We start from the raw sequence: 22,616 nt of genomic DNA on the forward strand, positions 1-22,616 counted from the left end.
CATACAGAAGGCTAAGAGACATATGAAAGAAAACATGTTCAAAGTCACTAATCATCCAAGAGATGCAAATCAAAATGACAATGAGATACCATCTCACACCTGTCAGAATGGCTATCATCAACAAATCGACAACCAACAAGTGTTGGTGAGTTTGTGGAGAAAAAGAACCCTCGTGCACTGCTGGTGAGAATGCAGACTGGTGCATCCACTGTGCAAAACAGTATGGTGTTTCCTCAAAAAATTAAAAATCGAGCTCCCATTTGACCCAGTAATCTCACTTCTAGGATTATATCCCAAGAAATCAGAAACACCAATCAGAAAGGACATATGCACCCCTATGTTCATAACAGTACAACTTACCATAGCTAAGATTTGGAAACAGCCTAAGTGCCCATCAGCAGATGAGTGGATTAAAAAAATCTGGTACATCTACACAATGGAATAGTATGCCACTATAAAAAAGAAAGAACTCTTATCATTGGGAACAACATAGATGGACATGGGGAGCATTATGCTAACCAAAATAAGCCCGTTGGAGAAAGATAAATATCGCATGATCTCTCTCATTTGTGGAATATAATAAACATTATCTGATGAACATAAATAGATTCAGAGAAGAAAAGCATTGAGCAGACCGTCAAACTTCAGAGGGAAGTCAGGGGAGGAGTGGGGGTAAGAGATCAACTAAAGGACTTGTATGCATGCATATTAGCATAAACAATGGATACAGACAGTAGCGGGGTGAAGGCATGTGCTGGGGGTTGGGGGTGGCCGGGGAGAGGTCACTGGGGGGAAAAGGAGACATATGTATTACTATATTTAATACTTTAAACAATAAAGAATATTTTAAAATCTCAAGAAAAAGAAATATACACCATAATAAAAGTCTTACATCCATTGCACCTAAAAACAACAACAAAAATAAATACTAAAAGCAGAGAGAGAAAAAATAAATGGTGGCCATATGGGCAGACCTGTCATGCACCTCATCCCAGGGTCAGACTGTAAATGCAACTAATTGGAGAACATTCACCTGGATTTACCAACTGAGGTCCAGCTGAGAAGAAGACATATATCAAAATATAGAAAACACATGGAGATCAGTAGGAAAGGAAAGGCAAGGTCAAGAAATGAGCTGACAAGCTCTCAAGGGCCGAGGGGCAGGGAGAGAGCGAGAGAAGAGAGAAGAGAGAAGAGAGAAGAGAGAAGAGAGAAGAGAGAAGAGAGAAGAGAGAAGGGAGGAGAGAGAAGAGAGAAGGGAGGAGAGAAGAGAGAGAAGGGAGGAGAGAAGAGAGAGAGAGAAGGGAGTATTGGGCTATGAGAAGTATATTCCCTCAGACAGAGGCTCGCAACCCAGGCTGGGCTCCACAGCCCCAAGCATGACCCACGTAACATCCAGCAGCGAAAAGCTGCAGGCCTGAAGCTGGTAGACTGGAGCCTGTCAGAGGAAAAGTAGTTCCATTTTTTTTGTTTTGTTTTGATTTGATTTGTTTGTGTTTTGTTGTTGTTGTTGATTTTAACCCAGAGCACAGGAGTTTTCATTTGCAGCTACTTATCCAAGGCTTTGGTGCAGGGAGGGAGGCGCGGACTTGAGGTGCCTAAAGAGAGGCTGGAATGGGGAGCATTGGGGTGGGGTGACTTTGAAAAACAGCAGCCAGGAGCATTTGGTCATAGGCCCCCAAACCGAAATGGCCATTTTTCCTGAGAGGAGCTGGCCGCTCCCAGAAACTGCAGGGCAGGAAAAGAAAAAAAACCATGCCCTAGTGATACAGCCTGTCCCACCATCAGGAGTCCTGTATGTCACATCCTGCATTTTGACCTCTTCTGAGGAAACAAAAGCAGAGGCCAAGCCTACAGGTTTAAACAATCTTGGGAATCCCTCAGTGACTGGATTGGGGGAGGGGCATCAGCCCCACTATCCTGGGAACCAGACTCCTACTTTCCCCACATGGGAGAGATGATAAAACTCCAGGTTTCCTGCATATCCCACTGGTCTCCATACAAGGATCTCTGTCCAGTCGTGGGCAAAGTAATATTTTGGGCCACTCATGAAGGAGTAGCTCTGGGACAAAGAAACCCACTCACCACATTCCCTGAAAGCTAAACAGCACCTCCCCCACTTAAAGCCCTTTCAGAAACAGACTTTTGAGTGATTAAGTTTGACAGCTGGCTAGCAGGCAAAGGTGGGCAGAGGCAGAGGCTGGGAACCAAGGGAAGTTTGCTAATCCAGCCCTGGGCCCCATGCTGATAACAAACCCCTTTACAGGGCAGATTGGCCCCTCCTGCTTACTGCCAAGGCATTTGGAGACAGACACAAATGGTGGATCACTGCATAGCTTGGAGCTTCAAGCAGATTGCTAAAAGCCAAAGGATAGTACCTGACAGTACTTAGCACCTAAGTAACTAACAGAAAACCCAGAATTGGCAGAAAGGACAGAAGAATGGAATCCAAAGCAAGCTCCCATGGGGCAGTAAACTGGGCTGAAATGAATGCTACTTCACCTTTTTTGCCTTCTTTTTTCTCTTTTTTTCCCTCCCTTTTTCTTCTTTTCTTTTTTCTTTTTCCCCTTTTACAATTTATCTTATCTATCTGCTTTATTGATTTGTTATTCTTCTAGTCTCTGTTGTTTTGTTCATATATCTAATTTTCCTCTTCCCTTTTCATACTCAATTTTTTTCCAGTACTCATTTTTTTTCCCTCTCTTTTCTTTTTCTCCTGCTTTCTCATTTTTTTTTCTTTTTTTCTTATTTTAGGTCCATCTGCTTTTTCCTCTATTTTCCTTTTCAAAAAAGTTTTTTCTTGTCTTTTCATTTCTTTTATCCCTCCTTTATTTTAAACTGTTTTCCTCCCTCTATTCCTCTAATTCTTTATTCTTATTTTCTTTATTTCAACTTTGCATCTACATAGTCCATCCTCCTTTTTTGTTATTTTTTATTTGTATTTTTTGTTTGTTTTTTTGTTCTGTTTTGTTTTCTCATAGTTTTCCTTTCTTTCTTTTTTCTACCATTCTTGCTCTCATTTCTCTTTCTTAGTTTTCTCTCTTCCCTGGTAGTTATTTTGTTGGTGCTGTAGGGGTCTTGCATATGTTTTGTTGAGTTTCTTCTGTTTTGTGTTTTGTTGTATTATATTTTGTTCCATTCAGTCAGCACCTCCACAACAGCTCACATGATGTGGTCGGGGGTGAGCCACATAGTCAGGCAGCCGGAGAGGAGACTCCATCCATGAATGGGACAATAATATTCAAGTGCCAACTACAACAGGAGCACACAAATAACTCAAGTACTGGGCGTTTCTAGAGCACCCCGCTCAGGAGATCTAAGATACTACACACTGGGTCCCACAAAACCCCTACTGTATAAGTACAACCCACAAAATCTGGGAGGCATAACAGTTTGATCTAATATATTTAAACAAAAACAAAGGAACAGAAAAAATGGGGAGACAAAGAAAAACGCCCAACTGAGAGAAAAGGAGGAATCAGCAGATAATGAACAAAATAAAATGGAGGTAAACAATTTGTCAGATAAAGAATTTGGACTAATGGTAATAAGGCTGCTCAAACAATTCACTGAGAACTATAAGCAACTAAATGAGAATTATAAGGGTCTTAATTAAGAGCGCTATACCAATATGAGATGATAGCTTGAAACAATAAATAAGAACCAATTGGAAATTATGAATGACATAGCTGAAATAAAAAACACCATGGAAGGGTTCAAAAGTATACTAAAAGAAGCTGAGGACCGAATCAATGAATTAGAAGACAAGGTATTAAAAAAATAAGCATACCAATTCAGAGCAGCAAATGGAAAAAAATAAATTAAAGAGCAGAAGGAGAGCCTAAGGGAAGTTTTGGAAAATATGAAATGTAACAACATTGGTGTTATAGGGGTACCAGAAGGAACAGAATCTGAGGAAGGAATAGAGAACTTGTTAGAAGAAATAATGGCAGAAAATTTCCCTAACCTGGTGAACAAAAAAGTCACTCAAGTTCAGGAAACACAGAGAGTTCTGATCAAGATGAACCCCAAAAGACCCACTGCTAGGCATATCATAATTAAAATGACAAACATTAAAGACAAAGAAAGACCCTTAAAGGCCATAAGAGAGAGACAAAAAGTTACCTACAAGGGAGTCCCCATTAGACTGTAAGCTGACTTCTCAATAGAAATACTAAAGTTCAGAAGGGAATGGCATGAAGTAATGAAAACCTAGGGACTGATCCCAAGACAACTCTATCCAGCAAAGCTATCATTCAAAATCAAAGGTGAAATAAAGAGCTTCACAGACAAGAAAAAAAGGTTAAAAGAATTTATTACCACCAAACCAGCACTGCAAGAAATGCTAAAAAGACTATTTTAAGAAAAAAGAAATAAAGAGAAAGAGAAGAACACAAACATGAAGAATAAGACTGGCAATAATTATGTATCTACCAATAATAACCATAAATGTAAATGGCTTAAATCCTCCAATCAAAAGACATAAGGTAGCTGAATAGATAAGAAAGCATGACCCATATACGGTATATGCTGTCTACAAGAGACCCATATCAGAACAAAGGACTCAAACAGAATAAAATTGAAGTAATGGAAAAAATTTTTCCAGGCAAATAGAAATGAAAAAAAGTTGGGGTAGCAATACTTATATGTGACAAAATAGACTTCAAAGTGATGGCCATAAGAAGAGATAATGAAGGCAACTTCATAACACTAACGGAATAGAGAAAACAGGAGAAAAGAACTCTGGTAATCATATATGCACCCAACATAAGAACATCCACAATATATAAAAAATTTTCAAAGGATTTCAAGGGAGAGACCTACAGCAATACAATCATAGTATGACACTTTAACACCCCACTGACACCACTGGATACATCTTCTAGACAAAAAATCAACAAGGAAACAGCAATCATAAATGACATACTATATCAGATGGAATTAATTAAAATTTCCAGAACATTTCACCCCAAAAAGACAGAATATACATTCTTCTCAAGTGCACATGGGGTATTTTCAAAGATAGAGCACTTGTTAGGACACAAACTAAGTCTCTACAAGTTCAAGAAAATTGAAATTATATCAAGCATCTTCTCAGATCACAATGGCATGAAATTAGAAATTATCTACAATAAAAACACTCAAAATATTCAAACACATGGATGATAAATAGCATGCTATTAAACAATGGATTACCAAAGAGATCAAGGAAGAAATAAAAAATAGCCTGGAAACCAATGAATATACAACCCCAAATCTATGTGACACGTGAAAACAGTCCTGAAAGGGAAGTTCATAGCACTACAGGCCTACCTAAAAATAAAATAAAATAAAATCTCTCACCAGGCTCACCAAGAAACAAAGAGAGAAGACTAAATAAACAAAATCAGAAACAAAAGAGGTGAAGTAACAACTGACCCCACAGAAATACAAAGGTTCATAAAATAAATACTCTAAGCAACTATATTCCAACAAACTGGACAACCTGTATGAAATGGACATTTTCTTAGAAAAATACAATCTTCCAAAATTCAATCAGGAAGAATCAGAAAGCTGAATAGGCTGATAACTACTGATGAAATTGAAGCAATAAAAACAAACAAACAAACAAAAACAACAACAACAACAAAAATCTTCCAACAAACAAAAGCCCTGGTCCAGACAGTTTCATAAGGGAGTTTTATCAAACATTCAAATAAGAACTAACACCTATCCTCCTCAAACTATTTCAAAGAATTCAAGAGGAGGAAACACTTCCAACCTCTTTTTAATGAGATCAGCATTATCTTAATTCCAAAACCAGATAAAGACACCACAAAGATAATTACAGGCCAATATTCCTAATGAACATAGCTGCTAAACTGTTCAACAAAATATTAGTAAACTGAATCCAGCAATACATGCAAAAGATCATACACCATGACCGAGTAGGATTTATTCTAGGGATGCAAGGCTGGTAAATATTCGCAAATCAATAAATTTGAGACATCACATAAACAGATTCCAAGACAAAAATCACATGATCATATCAATTGATGCAGAAAAAGCATTCTACAAAATCCAACACCCCGTTTTTGGTAACAACTCACAGCAAAAAAAAAATAAACCAATCAATCAATATAAATAAATAGGGGGAAAAACTCTCAGCAAAGTGGGAATAGAAGGATCATACCACAACATAATAAAAGCCATATATGGCAAACCTACAGACAACATCATACTCAATGGGCAAAAACTAAAACCATTGCCCCTAAGAAGAGGAACAAGATAGGAATGCTCACTATAACCACTTTTGTTCAACACAGTACTGAAAGTCCTAGCCACAAGGATCAGACAAGAAGAAGAAAAGGCATTCAAATTGGAAAGGAGGGAGTAAAACTGTCATTATTCGCCGTTTTTGGTAACAACTCACAGCAAAAAAAAAATAAACCAATCAATCAATATAAATAAATAGGGGGAAAAACTCTCAGCAAAGTGGGAATAGAAGGATCATACCACAACATAATAAAAGCCATATATGGCAAACCTACAGACAACATCATACTCAATGGGCAAAAACTAAAACCATTGCCCCTAAGAAGAGGAACAAGATAGGAATGCTCACTATAACCACTTTTGTTCAACACAGTACTGAAAGTCCTAGCCACAAGGATCAGACAAGAAGAAGAAAAGGCATTCAAATTGGAAAGGAGGGAGTAAAACTGTCATTATTCGCAGATGATATGATATGTACTTAGAAAATCCTAAAAACTCCATAAAAAACTACTAGATTTAATGAATGAATTTGGCATGTAGCAGGCTACAAAATTAACACCCAGAAATCTATGGCATTTTTATATACCAATAATGAACTCTCAGAAAGAGAAACTATGAAAACAATCCCATTTACCACTGCAACAAAAAAATTAAGATACCTATTGAATAAACTTAACCAAGGAGGTAAAAACCAGTACTCTGAAAACTATAGGACATTGAAAAAAAAAAGCTAGAGCAAGATATAATCATGTGGAAGAATACACCCTGTTCATGGATTGGTAGAATCAACATCATTAAAATGTCCGAACTACCCAATGCAATCTATAGATTCAATGAAATCCCTATTGAAATACCAACGGCATATTTTACAGATCTGGAACAAACACTATAAAAATTTATAGGGAACCACAAAAGACCTGGAATAGCCATAGCCATCTTGAGAAAGAACAAATTTGGAGGAATCACAATACCAGATAACAATTTATACTACAAAGCCACTATACTAAAAACAGCCTGGTACTGGCACAAGATCAGGCATATAGATCAATGGAACAGAACAGTGACACCAGCTATCGACCCACGCTGTTATGTTCAGTGAATATGTGACAAAGGAGGCAAGAGCATCCAATGTAGTCAAGATGGTCTCTTCAATAAATGGTGTTGGGAAAATTGGACAGGCACATGAAAAAAAAAAAAGGAAACTAGACCAACAACTTACACCATACACAAGAATAAATTCAACATGCATAAAAGACTTAAATGTAAGTCGTGAAACCATAAAAATCTTAGAAGAAACAATAGGCAGCAAAATCTCAGACATCTCTCATAGCAATATCTTTACCAATACATCTCCTGGGGCAAAGGAAACTAAGGATAAAATAAATAAATGGGACTACATCAAAATAAAAAGCTTCTGCACAGCAAAAGACACCATCAACAAAATGAAAAGATAACCCACTGTGTGGGAGAACATATTTTCCAATGATACATCCCATAAGTGGTTAATTTCCAAGATATGTAGGAAACTCATACAACTTAACAAAAGGAAGACAATCCAATTAAAAAATCGGCATAGAACCTAAATAGACACTTCTCCAAAGTGGACATGCAAAAGGCCAAGAGACATATGAAAAAATGCTCAAAGTCACTAATCATCAGAGAGATGAACATTAAAATGACAATGAGGTATCACCTCACACTTGTAAGCATGGCTATAATCAACACATGATAAGTGCTGGTGAGGATTGGAGAACACTCATGCACTGCTGGTAGGAATGCATACTGGTGCAGCCACTGTCGAAAACAGTATGGAATTTCCTCAAAAATTTAAAAAAGGGCCAGAACCGGTTTGGCTCAGTGGATAGAGCGTCGGCCTGCGGACTCAAGGGTCCCGGGTTCGATTCCGGTCAAGGGCATGTACCTTGGTTGCGGGCACATCCCCAGTGGGGGGCGTGCAGGAGGCAGCTGATCGATGTTTCTCTCTCATCGATGTTTCTGGCTCTCTATCCCTCTCCCTTCCTCTCTGTAGAAAATCAATAAAATATATTTCGGCATATTTTACAGATCTGGAACAAACACTATAAAAATTTATAGGGAACCACAAAAGACCTGGAATAGCCATAGCCATCTTGAGAAAGAACAAATTTGGAGGAATCACAATACCAGATAACAATTTATACTACAAAGCCACTATACTAAAAACAGCCTGGTACTGGCACAAGATCAGGCATATAGATCAATGGAACAGAACAGTGACACCAGCTATCGACCCACGCTGTTATGTTCAGTGAATATGTGACAAAGGAGGCAAGAGCATCCAATGTAGTCAAGATGGTCTCTTCAATAAATGGTGTTGGGAAAAGATGTAATACTATGAAGCTGTAAAAAAGAAAGAACTCTTACCATTTTCAGCAGCCTGGATGGACCTGGAAAGTACTATGCTAAGCAGAATAAGCCAGTCAGAGAAATATGTGTCACATGATCATACTCATATGTGGAATCTAATGAACAAAATAAACTGATGAATAAAATTGAACCAGAGACATAGAAGCATGGAACAGACTGACAAATTTCAGAGGGAAGTCAGGGGTGAAGGAGTGGGAGAGGAGTGATTAACCTGGGAACTTATATGCATATATGAATAGCCCATAGACACAGGCAATAGAGTGGTGAAGGCCTGGGAGGGGTGGGTATGGGTTGGAGGGGGATCAATGGAAAAAAAACACAAATAAAGAAGACATCTGTAATACTTTCAACAATAAAGATTTTTTTTAAAAATCTAAAAGTGCATATACCATTAAATCCAGCAACTCTACATTTCTTTGGTATATATCCAAAGATAATGAGAACACTAATTTGAAAAGTTATAAATGCAGCATTATTTACAATAACTAAGATATGGAAGCAGTCTTGGTGTCCATCAAATTATGAACGGATAAAGAAGATGTGATATACAATGGAACATTACACAGGAATAAAAAGAATTAAATCTTGCCATTTGAGGCAACTTGGATGGACCTAGAAGGTATTATGCTAACTGAAATAAGTCAGGCAAGACAAACAAATAAGGTATGGTTTCACTTATGTGGGAAATCTAAATCCAAACCAAAACAAAGGAACAAACAAAACAAAAACAGGCCTTTAGAAACCGACCAAAAGGATAGTTACCAGAAGGCAGTGGGTGGGGGATAGAAAAAAAGAGAAAGTGGATATAGTCAGTAATACTGTGATAATTTTGCACAGTGACAGATGATTATTAGAATTAGTGGGGTAATCACATTGTAAGGTATGTAAATGTCAAATCAACATATTGTACATTTGAAACTAATATAACCTATGTTATATTATATACCAATTGTACTTAAATTTTAGAAATATTTAAAATTTCAGATCCCAAAGCCTCATTCCTAGTAATTATTTATTTTAAGACTCCAGCTCTCAGAATGCAAGCCGAGCCTAAAAGGGTCTTGCATATACCGAGGCTCATTATCCTCATACTAGTAGCCCTGCTCATGAATCCGTGTGCCAGTAGCTCTCGGCAGGGCCTGGCCACTCCGCGCCCGCTGCCCAGAGGCTCTCGGCAGCCCAGAGGCCCATCCGTGGCCAGGGTGGAATGCTTGCTTTGTCGCCGTGGTGACGAAGCAAGCATTCTGCCAGGCCGCTCATGCTGCCCACTCTCAGTGGCCGCCCCCCCAGGACTGGGGGACTCTTGCGGGGCTGAGAGGACTGGGCGCCACCATCTTGTGGCTATGGGCACTGCCATCTTTGTGACAGAGTGGTGGTTAATTTGCATATTACCCTTTTATTAGATAGGACTGTTCCCTATTTGGGTCAGCAGCATGATGTCCAGGGGGTGAGAGTTAGGAGAAAGAGGACGTAAACTTTTCTGAAAGGCCCACAAAAGGGAAGTTCAGGGAGAACAACGTCTCTAAGAAGAGCTTTCATCTTTGTGATCTGAATCAAATCTCAAGAGCTTCATATTCAATTCCAAATCTGAGTGAGGAGCTCAAGCCAACAAGACTTCAATCTTCCTCCAAGTTTGAAGTGAGGATTAAGAGTTGGCAAGCAAAGAATGGGGCCCTAATTCCTTACGCTAGCACTAAGGCTTCCCAAAATTTATCCCATCATTTCTGTCTCAGCCTATCTTTTTTTAAAAATCTAAAAGTGCATATACCATTAAATCCAGCAACTCTACATTTCTTTGGTATATATCCAAAGATAATGAGAACACTAATTTGAAAAGTTATAAATGCAGCATTATTTACAATAACTAAGATATGGAAGCAGTCTTGGTGTCCATCAAATTATGAACGGATAAAGAAGATGTGATATACAATGGAACATTACACAGGAATAAAAAGAATTAAATCTTGCCATTTGAGGCAACTTGGATGGACCTAGAAGGTATTATGCTAACTGAAATAAGTCAGGCAAGACAAACAAATAAGGTATGGTTTCACTTATGTGGGAAATCTAAATCCAAACCAAAACAAAGGAACAAACAAAACAAAAACAGGCCTTTAGAAACCGACCAAAAGGATAGTTACCAGAAGGCAGTGGGTGGGGGATAGAAAAAAAGAGAAAGTGGATATAGTCAGTAATACTGTGATAATTTTGCACAGTGACAGATGATTATTAGAATTAGTGGGGTAATCACATTGTAAGGTATGTAAATGTCAAATCAACATATTGTACATTTGAAACTAATATAACCTATGTTATATTATATACCAATTGTACTTAAATTTTAGAAATATTTAAAATTTCAGATCCCAAAGCCTCATTCCTAGTAATTATTTATTTTAAGACTCCAGCTCTCAGAATGCAAGCCGAGCCTAAAAGGGTCTTGCATATACCGAGGCTCATTATCCTCATACTAGTAGCCCTGCTCATGAATCCGTGTGCCAGTAGCTCTCGGCAGGGCCTGGCCACTCCGCGCCCGCTGCCCAGAGGCTCTCGGCAGCCCAGAGGCCCATCCGTGGCCAGGGTGGAATGCTTGCTTTGTCGCCGTGGTGACGAAGCAAGCATTCTGCCAGGCCGCTCATGCTGCCCACTCTCAGTGGCCGCCCCCCCAGGACTGGGGGACTCTTGCGGGGCTGAGAGGACTGGGCGCCACCATCTTGTGGCTATGGGCACTGCCATCTTTGTGACAGAGTGGTGGTTAATTTGCATATTATCCTTTTATTAGATAGGACTGTTCCCTATTTGGGTCAGCAGCATGATGTCCAGGGGGTGAGAGTTAGGAGAAAGAGGACGTAAACTTTTCTGAAAGGCCCACAAAAGGGAAGTTCAGGGAGAACAACGTCTCTAAGAAGAGCTTTCATCTTTGTGATCTGAATCAAATCTCAAGAGCTTCATATTCAATTCCAAATCTGAGTGAGGAGCTCAAGCCAACAAGACTTCAATCTTCCTCCAAGTTTGAAGTGAGGATTAAGAGTTGGCAAGCAAAGAATGGGGCCCTAATTCCTTACGCTAGCACTAAGGCTTCCCAAAATTTATCCCATCATTTCTGTCTCAGCCTATCTCCTTGTCAACACCCTGGTCTTTTGGCAGGCTGATATTCACCCTGAGCCTTAAACATACCTGGGTGATGATATGTATTTATTGTACCATTGCCCTTTCACCACCACCCCCCTTCCCTGGGATTCATCATAGAGCAGTGGAGGTTGTTCCATCATTTCTTTTGCATGACAACATAGAGTTTACAAAATGTTTTCATATATTTTATGCAATGCCTAACAACTGTAAGGCATTGCATTAAAAGGTTTTATACATATCACCTCTAATCCTTATGAAAAGCCTTCATTTTATAGATGAGGAAGCTGAGAATCAGAGAGATTAGTGACTTGTGCTAAAAAGCAGTGGAGTCAGGACTAGAGCTGTTTTCACCTCATCCTCATCCTTCATACTACAGTACCTTAGACCTACTTAACCTGTGTCTTTGGAAGCCCAGAAGGACTGTGGGTTGGGATTTAGGTCTTCTTCAGGGCCAACCTTGCTGCTTTATAGAGATTGGTTGCCAGTTAATGTATAAGAAAGTGAAAATATGGCTCAGAGAGAGATGAGGTATATAAGAGGAGCCAAAAAAACAGGTTTCTGAAAGGCACTCACTGTGCTCTCAAGAGGAAATTATAACCCAAAAGGAGCAATAATCCAGCACCCAGCACCATAGCCTCAAGTCACAGAAGTTCTGGAAAGGAAATTCAAATGATAAGAGCCTTCCTGGTGATCTGGAGATAGAGGAAAATCAAACAAAGCTTGCCTGTAGCTTGTCAGTGGCATCTGCCTCTCCACAGCCACTTTCTTTCACATACCACTGGTAACTACTTGAATTTTGAATGAATCATATTATTTTTCTTGTCTCATGTGGTCAGAGATCAAGAACTTCATCTTTGTAAAGCATGTGGGTGTAATGGTAAAACTGGATGTCATTAACAAAATTTAAAAGCAGAAGGTGTGTTCTTGCCCTACTGTTCTCAGAAAAGCACTCCAACTTATTCCAAGCTTACCTGGGGTTTTATGCATCTAGACATCCACGAAAGAAAGCAAAACCCTTCAGTCCCAAAGCAGGAGGCACTCACTCACCTTTGACGTACACATACACACTGGTCTTGCTATTAGGATCCCTGATGTCAGCGACATCCTTGTAGCTACATGTGAAGTATCCAGTGTCACCAGCTTCTGTGTGGAAGATGGTGAGCTGGTTGCAAGTAACAAGGGGGTTATCAGAGCAGGGGTGTTCCAAGATGCGGGCCCGACTCCCTGCAGACCCCATGCCCCAGGTCCAGGTAATGGCAGCCAATCCCCTGAAAACACAATGCAAAAAAAAAAAAAAATGCTGAATCAGGTATGGTAGTGGCAGTGAAGAAGTAATGTTGCTTCAGCTCCCAACCTGAGTTCTGAAGGAAGAGTTATAAAATATTAGTTCCCATGGAAAAAAATGTTACAGAGGATTCGAACACCTAGCTATGGGCATGAGACGCTGAAACAGTGAGTTAAGGTTTTTTTTTTTTTTCCTTCTCCATGTCTCCCCCTATATCTTCTCATCTGCTCAATCTATACACCCAGCCCAGTTCTCTTCATCAATGCATTGACTTGGGAGTATTTAACATTAAACACCTAAAGGCAGAGGGAAAACTGAGTTAAGTGATTCCTGAGGTCCTTTCTTGATTTATTGTTTATACTTGGAAAATGAGAACACCACGACTCAGGGAAGTAAAGGGCTTTGCCCAGAATATTGTTGGCAGGACCCAAACTCAAAGTCATATGTACTAGGTCCTAGTCTAGGTTTTTATTTTTGAATTATACCGTCTTGCCTCATGGAATTTATAAGGCTTTTTCGGCAAATGAGTTGTTAAAAGATATGTGGCTGGATGACATCTCCCTGCACTTCGTGGGAGGGAACCAGGGACAAAATTAAGTTTAAATTTATTGTATATCTTCCATGTACAGACAAAACAACAGGACTCTATATCTTCGTCTCAATGACGATTATTTTCTCCTCCTCCCACTTCCTCATAAGAAGAATCTTTGTCACAATCATTGAAAAAAATGCAGGGAGGACAAAAGAACCTGCATATCAAGTCTCAGCATTTACCATTGTTTAGTTATGCCAGCCCTCAGCATAAGTGGAAGACAATGGAAACTGGGGGCAGGATGGAGTCAGATTTGACTCCAGTTCTCATGTCAAAGACAGATACCCTTACCCATATCATATATCATCTCCAGCATTCACACACTTGCTAGAACACTGTTTATCATGACCCATAAATTCACTGAAGTGAAGAGAAGGTAAACCATGAAGTTGTGTGGGGAGCCATTGCTCACCTTGAGTACATTCTTCAAAAGCAATGCATTTCAAACCATTTTGAAAAGATAATATGTTACCATAATTGTGGTTAAGACTACTAAAAAATAAAATGGGAGTTTATAGACAGCAAGACCAGGAATCAAATAGAGAACAACAGTACAGATCCTGCCCACATTCTAACTCCTCATGCTCTAACTCTTGCACCCTCCATTTGCTATCCACTACCTACCACTGGAGTCTCTGTTCCTATTTGAATGATGATCTCTTTATGGTATGTCCAGCTTCATTCGGGGGTCTTCAAATAAACTATGTGGCCTCAAAACCAGACAGCCTAAGAGAAGGTGTTTATAGATTGAATCGTGTCCCCCACAAATTCATATGTTGAAGTATTAACCCCCAGAACCTCAGAATGTGATTATATTTGGAAATAGATAATTAAGTTTAAAGGAGGCCATTTGAGTGGGCCCTAATCCAGCATGATTAGTGTCCTTATAAGAAGAGGAGATTAGTACACACAGGTACCAGGGATATGCACACACAGAGAAAATATCATGAGAAGCCACAGTGAGAAGGCAGCCATCTGTAAGCCAAAGAAACAGGCCTCAAGAGAAACAAAATCTGTTGATAGATTTATCTTGAAATTCTAACCTCTAGAACTGTGAAAAAAATAAATGTATGATGTTCAAGTCACCTAATATTGGTTATTTTGTTGTGGCAGCCCTAGCAAACTAATAGACTCTCTGAACTGTTACCAGCTGCTATCTGAAATTCTGTTGTTTTTGTTGGGCGTTGGATCCCATGAAAAATTGTTCCTAGAGTTTTCATTTCCTGACACTTATCTGCCTTGCTTGACTGGAGTCTGATACCTTCCCCTTAGACCCAACATTACTGATCTGATTTTTCACCCTACGTATGTAGTACCTCTAATGGTCCCAGTCCACCCTGACCTAGCTTGTAAAGTCTTCAGGATTATTCTACATGGTTTGCTCTGACACCAGACAAAAGCATGTACACAAGCAGACAGTATCTTGGGTATAGCAGTAGCCAAAATGTTTTTTTTTTAAATTAAAGCATAGTTCACATAGAACATTATATTACATAGTGATTCACATTTATATTCCTTATAATGTGATCACAATAAGTCTAGTAACCATCTGTCACCATACAAAGTTATTACAATAATATTGACTATTTTCCTTATGCTATATATTACATCCCTGTTAATTATTTTTATAACTGGAGATTTGTACCTCTTATCCTCTTTCACTTTTTTCACCCATCCTGCTAACTCCTCTAGCACCATAAATATTTTCTCTGCATTTATGGGTCTGTTTCTGTTTTGTTTTATTTGTTTGTTTGGTCATCTTAGATTCTACAAATAAGTGAAAACATATGGTATTTTTTCTTTCTCTGACTTATTTCACTTAACATAATACCCTCTAGTTTTACCCGTGTTGTTGTAAATGTCAAGATTTCATTTTTAACAATAATAAATACCCAGAAGTGGGATTGTTACATCATATAGTAGTTTTATTTAAAAATTTTTAAGGAATCTTCCTACTATTTTCCATAGTGGTTGCACCAATTTTCAGTTCCACCAAAAGTGCACAAGGGTTCCTTTTTCTCCACATCCTCACCAATATTTGTTATTTGTTGACTTTTTAAATAATAGCCATTATGAAAGGTGTGAGATGATCTCATTGTGGTTATGATTTGCATTTCTCTGATAGGGATGTTGAATATCTTTTCATATGTCTGTTGGTTATCTGTGTGTCTTCTTTGAAGAAATGCTTGCTCAGATCCTCTCCCAATTTTTTTTTCAGATTGTTTGTTTTTCTGATGTTGAGTTGTATGAGTTCTTTATATATTTTGGATATTAGCCCCCTATCAGTCATATAATTTGCAAACATCTTTTCCCATTCAGTAGGTTTTTTGTTTTGTTTTATGGTGGTTTTCTTCATTAAGCAAAAGCGTTTTAATTTCATGTAGATCCATTTGTTTAGTTTTGCTTGCCTGAAGAGACATCCAAAAATATTTCTAAGATTAATGTAAAAGACTTTACTGCTTATGGTTTCAGGTCAACATTTAAATCTTTTTTAAATTTATTTTTTGTATACGTTTTAAGAAAGGAGTCCTGCTTTATATTTTGTATGTATCAGTTCAGTATTGCCAATACCATTTCTTGAAGAGACTATCTTTCACCCTTTGTATTTCCTGCCTTTTTTGTTATAGATTAATTGCACATATAAATGTGGGATAATTTCTGAGCTATCTTTTCTGTTCTATTGATCTATGTGTCTGTTTTAGTGCCAGTACCATACTGTTTTGATTACTATAGTTTTGTAGTATAGTTTGAAATCAAGTATGTGATACCTCCAGCTTTATTCTTTTCCATCTAGATTGCTGTGGCTGTTCAGAGTTTTTTTGTTTTCTTTTTTGTGTGTGTGTGTGTTTTTTTTTTTGTGTGTGTGTGTGTGTGGTTCCTATAAATAAACCAAAAGTATAAATTAAATAAAAATATAAGTAAAGGGTGTCCCAAAATTCACGGAAGATTTGAATTTTACGTCATTTGTGCCGTAAAGTGTTGCCAAAGAAAAAAAAAGATAGCGTGACAGCTGACAGTTCAGGGTTATTAAAAATGGAGCGCTACACAAAAGAACAACGCGTTTTCATGGTTGAGCAATATTTTAAAAATAATGAAGGTTTGGCAGCTACAGTTCACAATTTTCGTGCAAAATATGGTCGGAATAGTGATTTAACTTCATCAACTGTGAAGAGATTAATTAAAAAATTTAGGGAGATTGGATCAATTAGTGATCTTAAACACTCTGGCCGTCCTTCAACAAGTCGTTCAACACAAAACATTGAAGCAGTTCGTGAGAGTGTTGCTGAGAGTCCAGGGACATCAATTCGGCACCATGATCAAGAATTGGACATTTTGAGAAGCTCTCGGAGGCCATTTACCCAATATGCTATTCCATACATAACCTTATACTGTATACTTTATGAATCAATAAAACATTTACAATTTTTAATTATAAACCTGTGTTTTCTATCAAAATTACTTCTTGCATGAGTTTTGGGACACGCTTTATTATTTTTCTAGTTCTGTAAAAAATACCATTAATATTTTCATAGGGATTGCATTACATCTGTAGAATACTTTGAAATGAACATTTAAAAAATACTAATCCTTATATTCCATAAGAATGCCAAATCTTTCCATTTATTTGTGTTATCTTCAACTTCTTTCATCAATGTGTTATACTTTTAAAAGTATAGGCATTTTGCTTTCTTGGTTAAATGAATTCCTAGGTATTTTTTATGTAATTGTAAATGCGACTGTTTGCTTAATTTCTCTTTCTGATAATTCATTCTTAGTGTATAGATATGCTACTGATTTCTGCATATTAATTTTGCATCCTGCAACTTCACTGAATTTATCTGCAAGTTTTTATAGATTTTTGATCAAGTCCTTACGGTTTTCTTATATAGTGACAGATTTACCTCTTCCTTTCCAATTTGGATGCATATATTCCCTAATCTTGTCTTATTTCTGCTGCTAGGATTTCCAATCCTATGCTATATAATAAAAGTCTAATATGCCAAGTGTCCGGTTGTCCGTTCAACCAACCAAAGCATAATATGCTAATGATATACTAAGGCCTCTCAACCACTCATTATGACATGCACTGACCACCAGGGGGCAGACAGTAGACCAGTCTACCAGTTGCTATGAGGGGCACTGACCACCAGGGGGTAGACGCTCCAACTGGTAGGTTAGCCTGCTGCTGGTGTCTGGTCTATTGGGACTGAGTGAGATGGGCTGGACACACCCTGGAGCCCTCCCACTGTCCCTCCCCAGCTGGCCAACCTCTCGCATCCCTCCCCGATCCCTATCCCCCTCCGGTGGGGTCCCTCAGCCTGGCCTGCATCCTCTCGCAATCTGGGACCCCTCGGGAGATGTTGGAGAGCTGGTTTCGGCCCAATCCCGCTCAATGCAGGAGCTGTCTCTTGGTGTTCAGTGTGCTCCCCCAGGGGGAGCGCTGCTCAGCCAGAAGCCGGAGCCATGACAGCACTAACAATGTCCAACTCATGGCTTAGGCCTGCTCCCCACTGGCAGTAGGACATCCCCTGAGGGCTCCCAGACTGCGAGAGGGCACAGACCCGGCTGAGGAAACCCCCCCATCAGCCACCAGTTATGTTGGGTATGGAACCTCTTGGGAGAAACTTTGGCACAGTCCAATGCCAACCACTTGTACCAAGCTTGGGGCAACTTGATAGTCTCTATAATGTGAAGCAAGGCCAGTCACTATTTGTGCTGGGCTTGGGGCCACTTGGGAAATGTTAAAATGTTAGTTGAGGCCAGCTTCCATGTGTGGGAGGTCTAGAGTTTCTCAGAATATGTTATGAGTTGATCCAAAGGTGGTTGCCATGTATGGTGGGTCTAGAGTTGCTTTGGAAAGGCTCTTGCTAGGGCAATGCACACAGCTTTAACCAGGTTAATCAAGAAGACAGATTTGGTGCCTACCTACACCATGTCAGCCAAGTGGAAGGAGAGTGCAAAAGAAACAAACAAAAACAACACCAATGGCACCCATCAGTGCTTCCATCTTCAGAGAGAACTTCCACTGATCCCTGTACCTCTCACAGTCACCCTAATGTTGGTCTGTTTAATTTATCTCCATTTGAGCTAGGTGCTTCTCAAACTGCTACCTCTGCACTGGAGCTTAGAGCTGGTGACTTTGTTCTTGGGGTCTTTAAGAAGAGCATCTCAGTCTCCCCAAGCCCTTTGTCTCTTTCAGATGCAAACCCTGCTGGTTTTCAAAACCAGATATTATGGGGACTTCTCTTTCTACCACAAATTTTTTGAGCTGAAGAGCCAGGTGTGGGGTTTGGACCCTCAGTCCTCAGGGCGGACCACTTCCACTATGATTTTCTTCCTGTTTGTGAATTACCACACTTCAGGATCTGATTAGACCACATCTCTGTCCCTCTTACCCGTCTCAACATGGCTTATTCTTTAAATCAGCAGTTCTCAACCTGTGGGTCACGACCCATTTGGTGGTCGAACGACCCTTTCACAGGGGTCGCCTAAGACCATCCTGCATATCAGATATTTGCATTATGATTCATAACAGTAGCAACATTACAGTTATGAAGTAGCAACGAAAATAATTTTATGGTTGGGTCACAACATGAGGAACTGTATTTAAAGGGCCAGAAGGTTGAGAACCACTGCTTTAAATCCTTAGTTATGGGAATTCTGTCCAGCTAGTCTTTATATGGTTCTCAGCAATGCTTGCTCTATATTTAGTTGTAATTTTGGTGTGTTTGTGGGAGGAGGTGAGATCAGGCCATATCCACTGTCTTTACCAAACCTCCATAAAATGGTTTCTATGAAGGGCCACATAAATATTTTATACTTTGTGAGTCTCTGTCTCAAATTCTTCTTATTCTTATATACATATCCTTTAAACAAACAAACAAAAATAATTGCTGAAAGGGCTATAATTTACTGAGTTCAGAATTTTTGTCTCAGCCTAAGTGGCCATCAGCAGATGAGTGGATTCAAAACTGTGGTACATCTATACAATGGAATACTACACAGCTGTAAAAAAGAAAGAACTCTTACCATTTTCAACAGCATGGATAGACCTGGAGAGCATTATACTAAGTGAAATAAGCCAGTCAGAGAAAGATAAATATCACATGATCTCACTCATATGTGGAATCTAATGAACAACATAAACTGATGAAGAGAAATAGACCCAGAGACATAGAAGCATCAGACAGACTATCAAACCTCAGAGGGAAGGCAGGAGAGGATGGTATGGGGGAGAGATCAACCAATGAACTCATATGCATATATGCATAACCCATGGACATAGACAATAGGGTAGTGAAGGCTTGGGTGGGGGGCAGGGTCAAGATGGGAGAGGTCAATGGGGGTAAAAGGGGACATATGTAATACTTTTAACAGTAAATATTTTTTAAATAACAAATAGCCCTAGCCAGTTTTGCTCAGTGGATAGAGCATCTGCTTGCAGACTGAAGAGTCCCAGGTTTGATTCTGGTCAAGGGCACATGCCTGGGTTGTGGACTTGACCCCCCAGTTGGGAGCATGCAGGAGGCAGCCAATCAATTATTCTCTCTCATCATTGATGTTTCTATCTCTCTCTCCCTCTCCATTCCTCTCAGAAATTAATAAAAAATATTTTTAAAAAATAACAAGTGAAAACATAAAAACAAATGTTTATATTTGAAACAAACAGACAAAAAAGAATTTGCACCTCTACCTAATGTCTGAATTCCTACTACAGAATCCCAACATACTGATCCTCAGTTTCAGTACCTCTAGTGGTGGGCAAATCCCCATCATCCTCTTTTCCCCAAAGTAGCCTATTCTGTCACTAACAAAATATCTGAAAATTATTGGTTCTTAATAAGGAATACATTCATGTCATACTAGACTTTACTTCCATTGTCTGTAGAAGAAATCTGTGGAAATATACCTTACCAAAATAATTCAATATCAGCTGGACATGCATTAGATTAGCAGATTTGATGAAGTTGGGGCACAGGACTTATTATTTAGGATGGTGGGCAGAGGGTGGCTAGGATATGAGGATCTTTAGAGAGAGAAGACTTGTGAAGAAGAGCAAAAATGAAGGACTGGGGTGATTAGAGAGGGCTGGGAGTAAAGGAGGAGAAGCTGTTTAAGTTTATTCATACAGCACACTCCCAATTTAGACCTATTTTTAACTCCCATCTCTGAATATATGGTTGAGCCTAAGAGGACCCTTTTGAAAATATTCTAGGAGTGTGAACTGAGTTCCAGAGATTCCAATAGCAGATTCTCATGCATGCTTGGGTCTGAGCAGTTGGATACTTGGAATGACTATGCCTTCTATTCCTGATAACATCCTAGGGAGAATCACATGCCAGAGTCTTGGGCTTTCTCTCAGGCTGATTCATTTTCCCCATTCACCTTCCACAAGATGCTGGATTTGCCTGCAAGTGCACCAAAGGCCTACATCTTAAGGCTTGGGAACTTGAGTAACTTGCACCAGGAATCATTACAAAGGCCCAACTGAACATAAGGAAGTATGCTCAATCTTTGTTGGAGCTAGGAAAGAAAGCATGAGCTCAGCCTGTTCCATGGACTTGTTAGACTTGGAAAGTATATAGTTGCATACATCTATAATAATAAAAGTATAATATGCTAATTAGACTGGACAGCTGAATGACCTTCCAGACGAAGCTGAAGTGGTGGGGGCCAAGGCAGAGGTGGTTAGGGGCAATCAGGAAGGCAGGCGAGCAGTTAGGGGTGATCAGGCAGGCAGGCAGAGTGGTTAGGGGAGATCAGGCAGGCAGGCAAGCAGTTAGGGGCATCAGGCAGGCAGGCAGAGTGCTTAGGGTTGATCAGGAAGGCATACAGAATGGTTAAGGGAGATCAGGCAGGCAGGCGAGTGGTTAGGGGCAATTAGGCAGGCAGAGTGGTTAGGGGTGATCAGGCAGGCAGGCAAGTGGTTAGGGGTGATCAGGCAGGCAGGCAGTAGAGCGGTTAGGAGCCAGCAGTTCCGGATTATAGGATCGGGCCTAAACCAGCAGTCAGACATCCCCCAAGGGGTGCAGGCCAAGCTGAGGGATCCCCGTGCATGAATTTCTTGCACTGGGCCCCTAGTATTTACATAATAAACAACTCACTGGCTTGGGCATCAGGAGAACTTGGTTCGCATATCGGAATCTTAACAAGTTCCTTCTCCTCTTCAGGCCTTGATATCCTCATCTGTAAAGTGGGCCTGATAGAACCTACCTCACAGATTTATTGAATAAATTTACTGAGTCAATCCATATAAAGTGCTTAGAGCAAAGCCTGACACAGAGTAAGTACCCAACAAATGGTATTTTTTATGGTTATCATCTTTAACTTTCATGGAAATAATTTTTGAATTACATTTTTTCACACTCCACTTCCACTACATTAGAATACCCTTTATGCTCTACCTTCAAAATGTAGTTGAGGCCAGCTTCCATGTGTGGCAGGTCTAGAGTTTCTCAGAATATGTTATGACTGTAGGTGGGGCCATGTTATGCTTCAGGGGTTTCTAGGAGAGCCCGATCTGCCAGTCCCTGGTACTCCTGCAATATCTAACTGTTCCTCACTCACCCACACACACACACCACACGTCCACACACACCCATCTCACTCTTTTACTCTGTCACATGCTCTCCCACCCTTCCATTTAGAAGCTGACCACTTCTCTCTCACCTGGAACGCTGCAGTAGCTTCTGACTCTTTCCCCTTTTAATCCATATCTGTCACAGAACCCAGAACGAGACTTTTAAATAAATATATATATATATATACATATCCTATATAATAAAGAGGAATATGCAAATTAACACTCACTCCCTCACAAGATGGCTGCCTACGACCAGGTTGGCAGGGGGGTTAGTGAGGGATGACCAAACAACTGAACAGCAGGCTGTGTAGGGTGACCAGGCCGGCAGGGGGGCCGTGAGGGACTACCAGGCCAGGGGGGCA

The 22,616-nt window shown here is 39.7% G+C and overlaps 1 protein-coding gene across 1 annotated transcript in view; it reads right to left on the reverse strand.

The window, feature by feature from the left end:
• Positions 1 to 22,616, reverse strand: part of LOC102256975 (vascular endothelial growth factor receptor 1) — a 162,596-nt gene that overhangs the window by 56,827 nt on the left and 83,153 nt on the right. The window contains exon 4 of the mRNA XM_014530616.1: positions 12,841 to 13,061. Within this exon, the coding sequence (XP_014386102.1) occupies positions 12,841 to 13,061 (221 nt within the window). The remainder of the gene's footprint in view (positions 1 to 12,840; positions 13,062 to 22,616) is intronic.

The sequence above is a fragment of the Myotis brandtii genome, unplaced genomic scaffold (assembly GCF_000412655.1).
Source record: "Myotis brandtii unplaced genomic scaffold, ASM41265v1 scaffold748, whole genome shotgun sequence".
Classification (NCBI taxonomy): domain Eukaryota; kingdom Metazoa; phylum Chordata; class Mammalia; order Chiroptera; family Vespertilionidae; genus Myotis; species Myotis brandtii.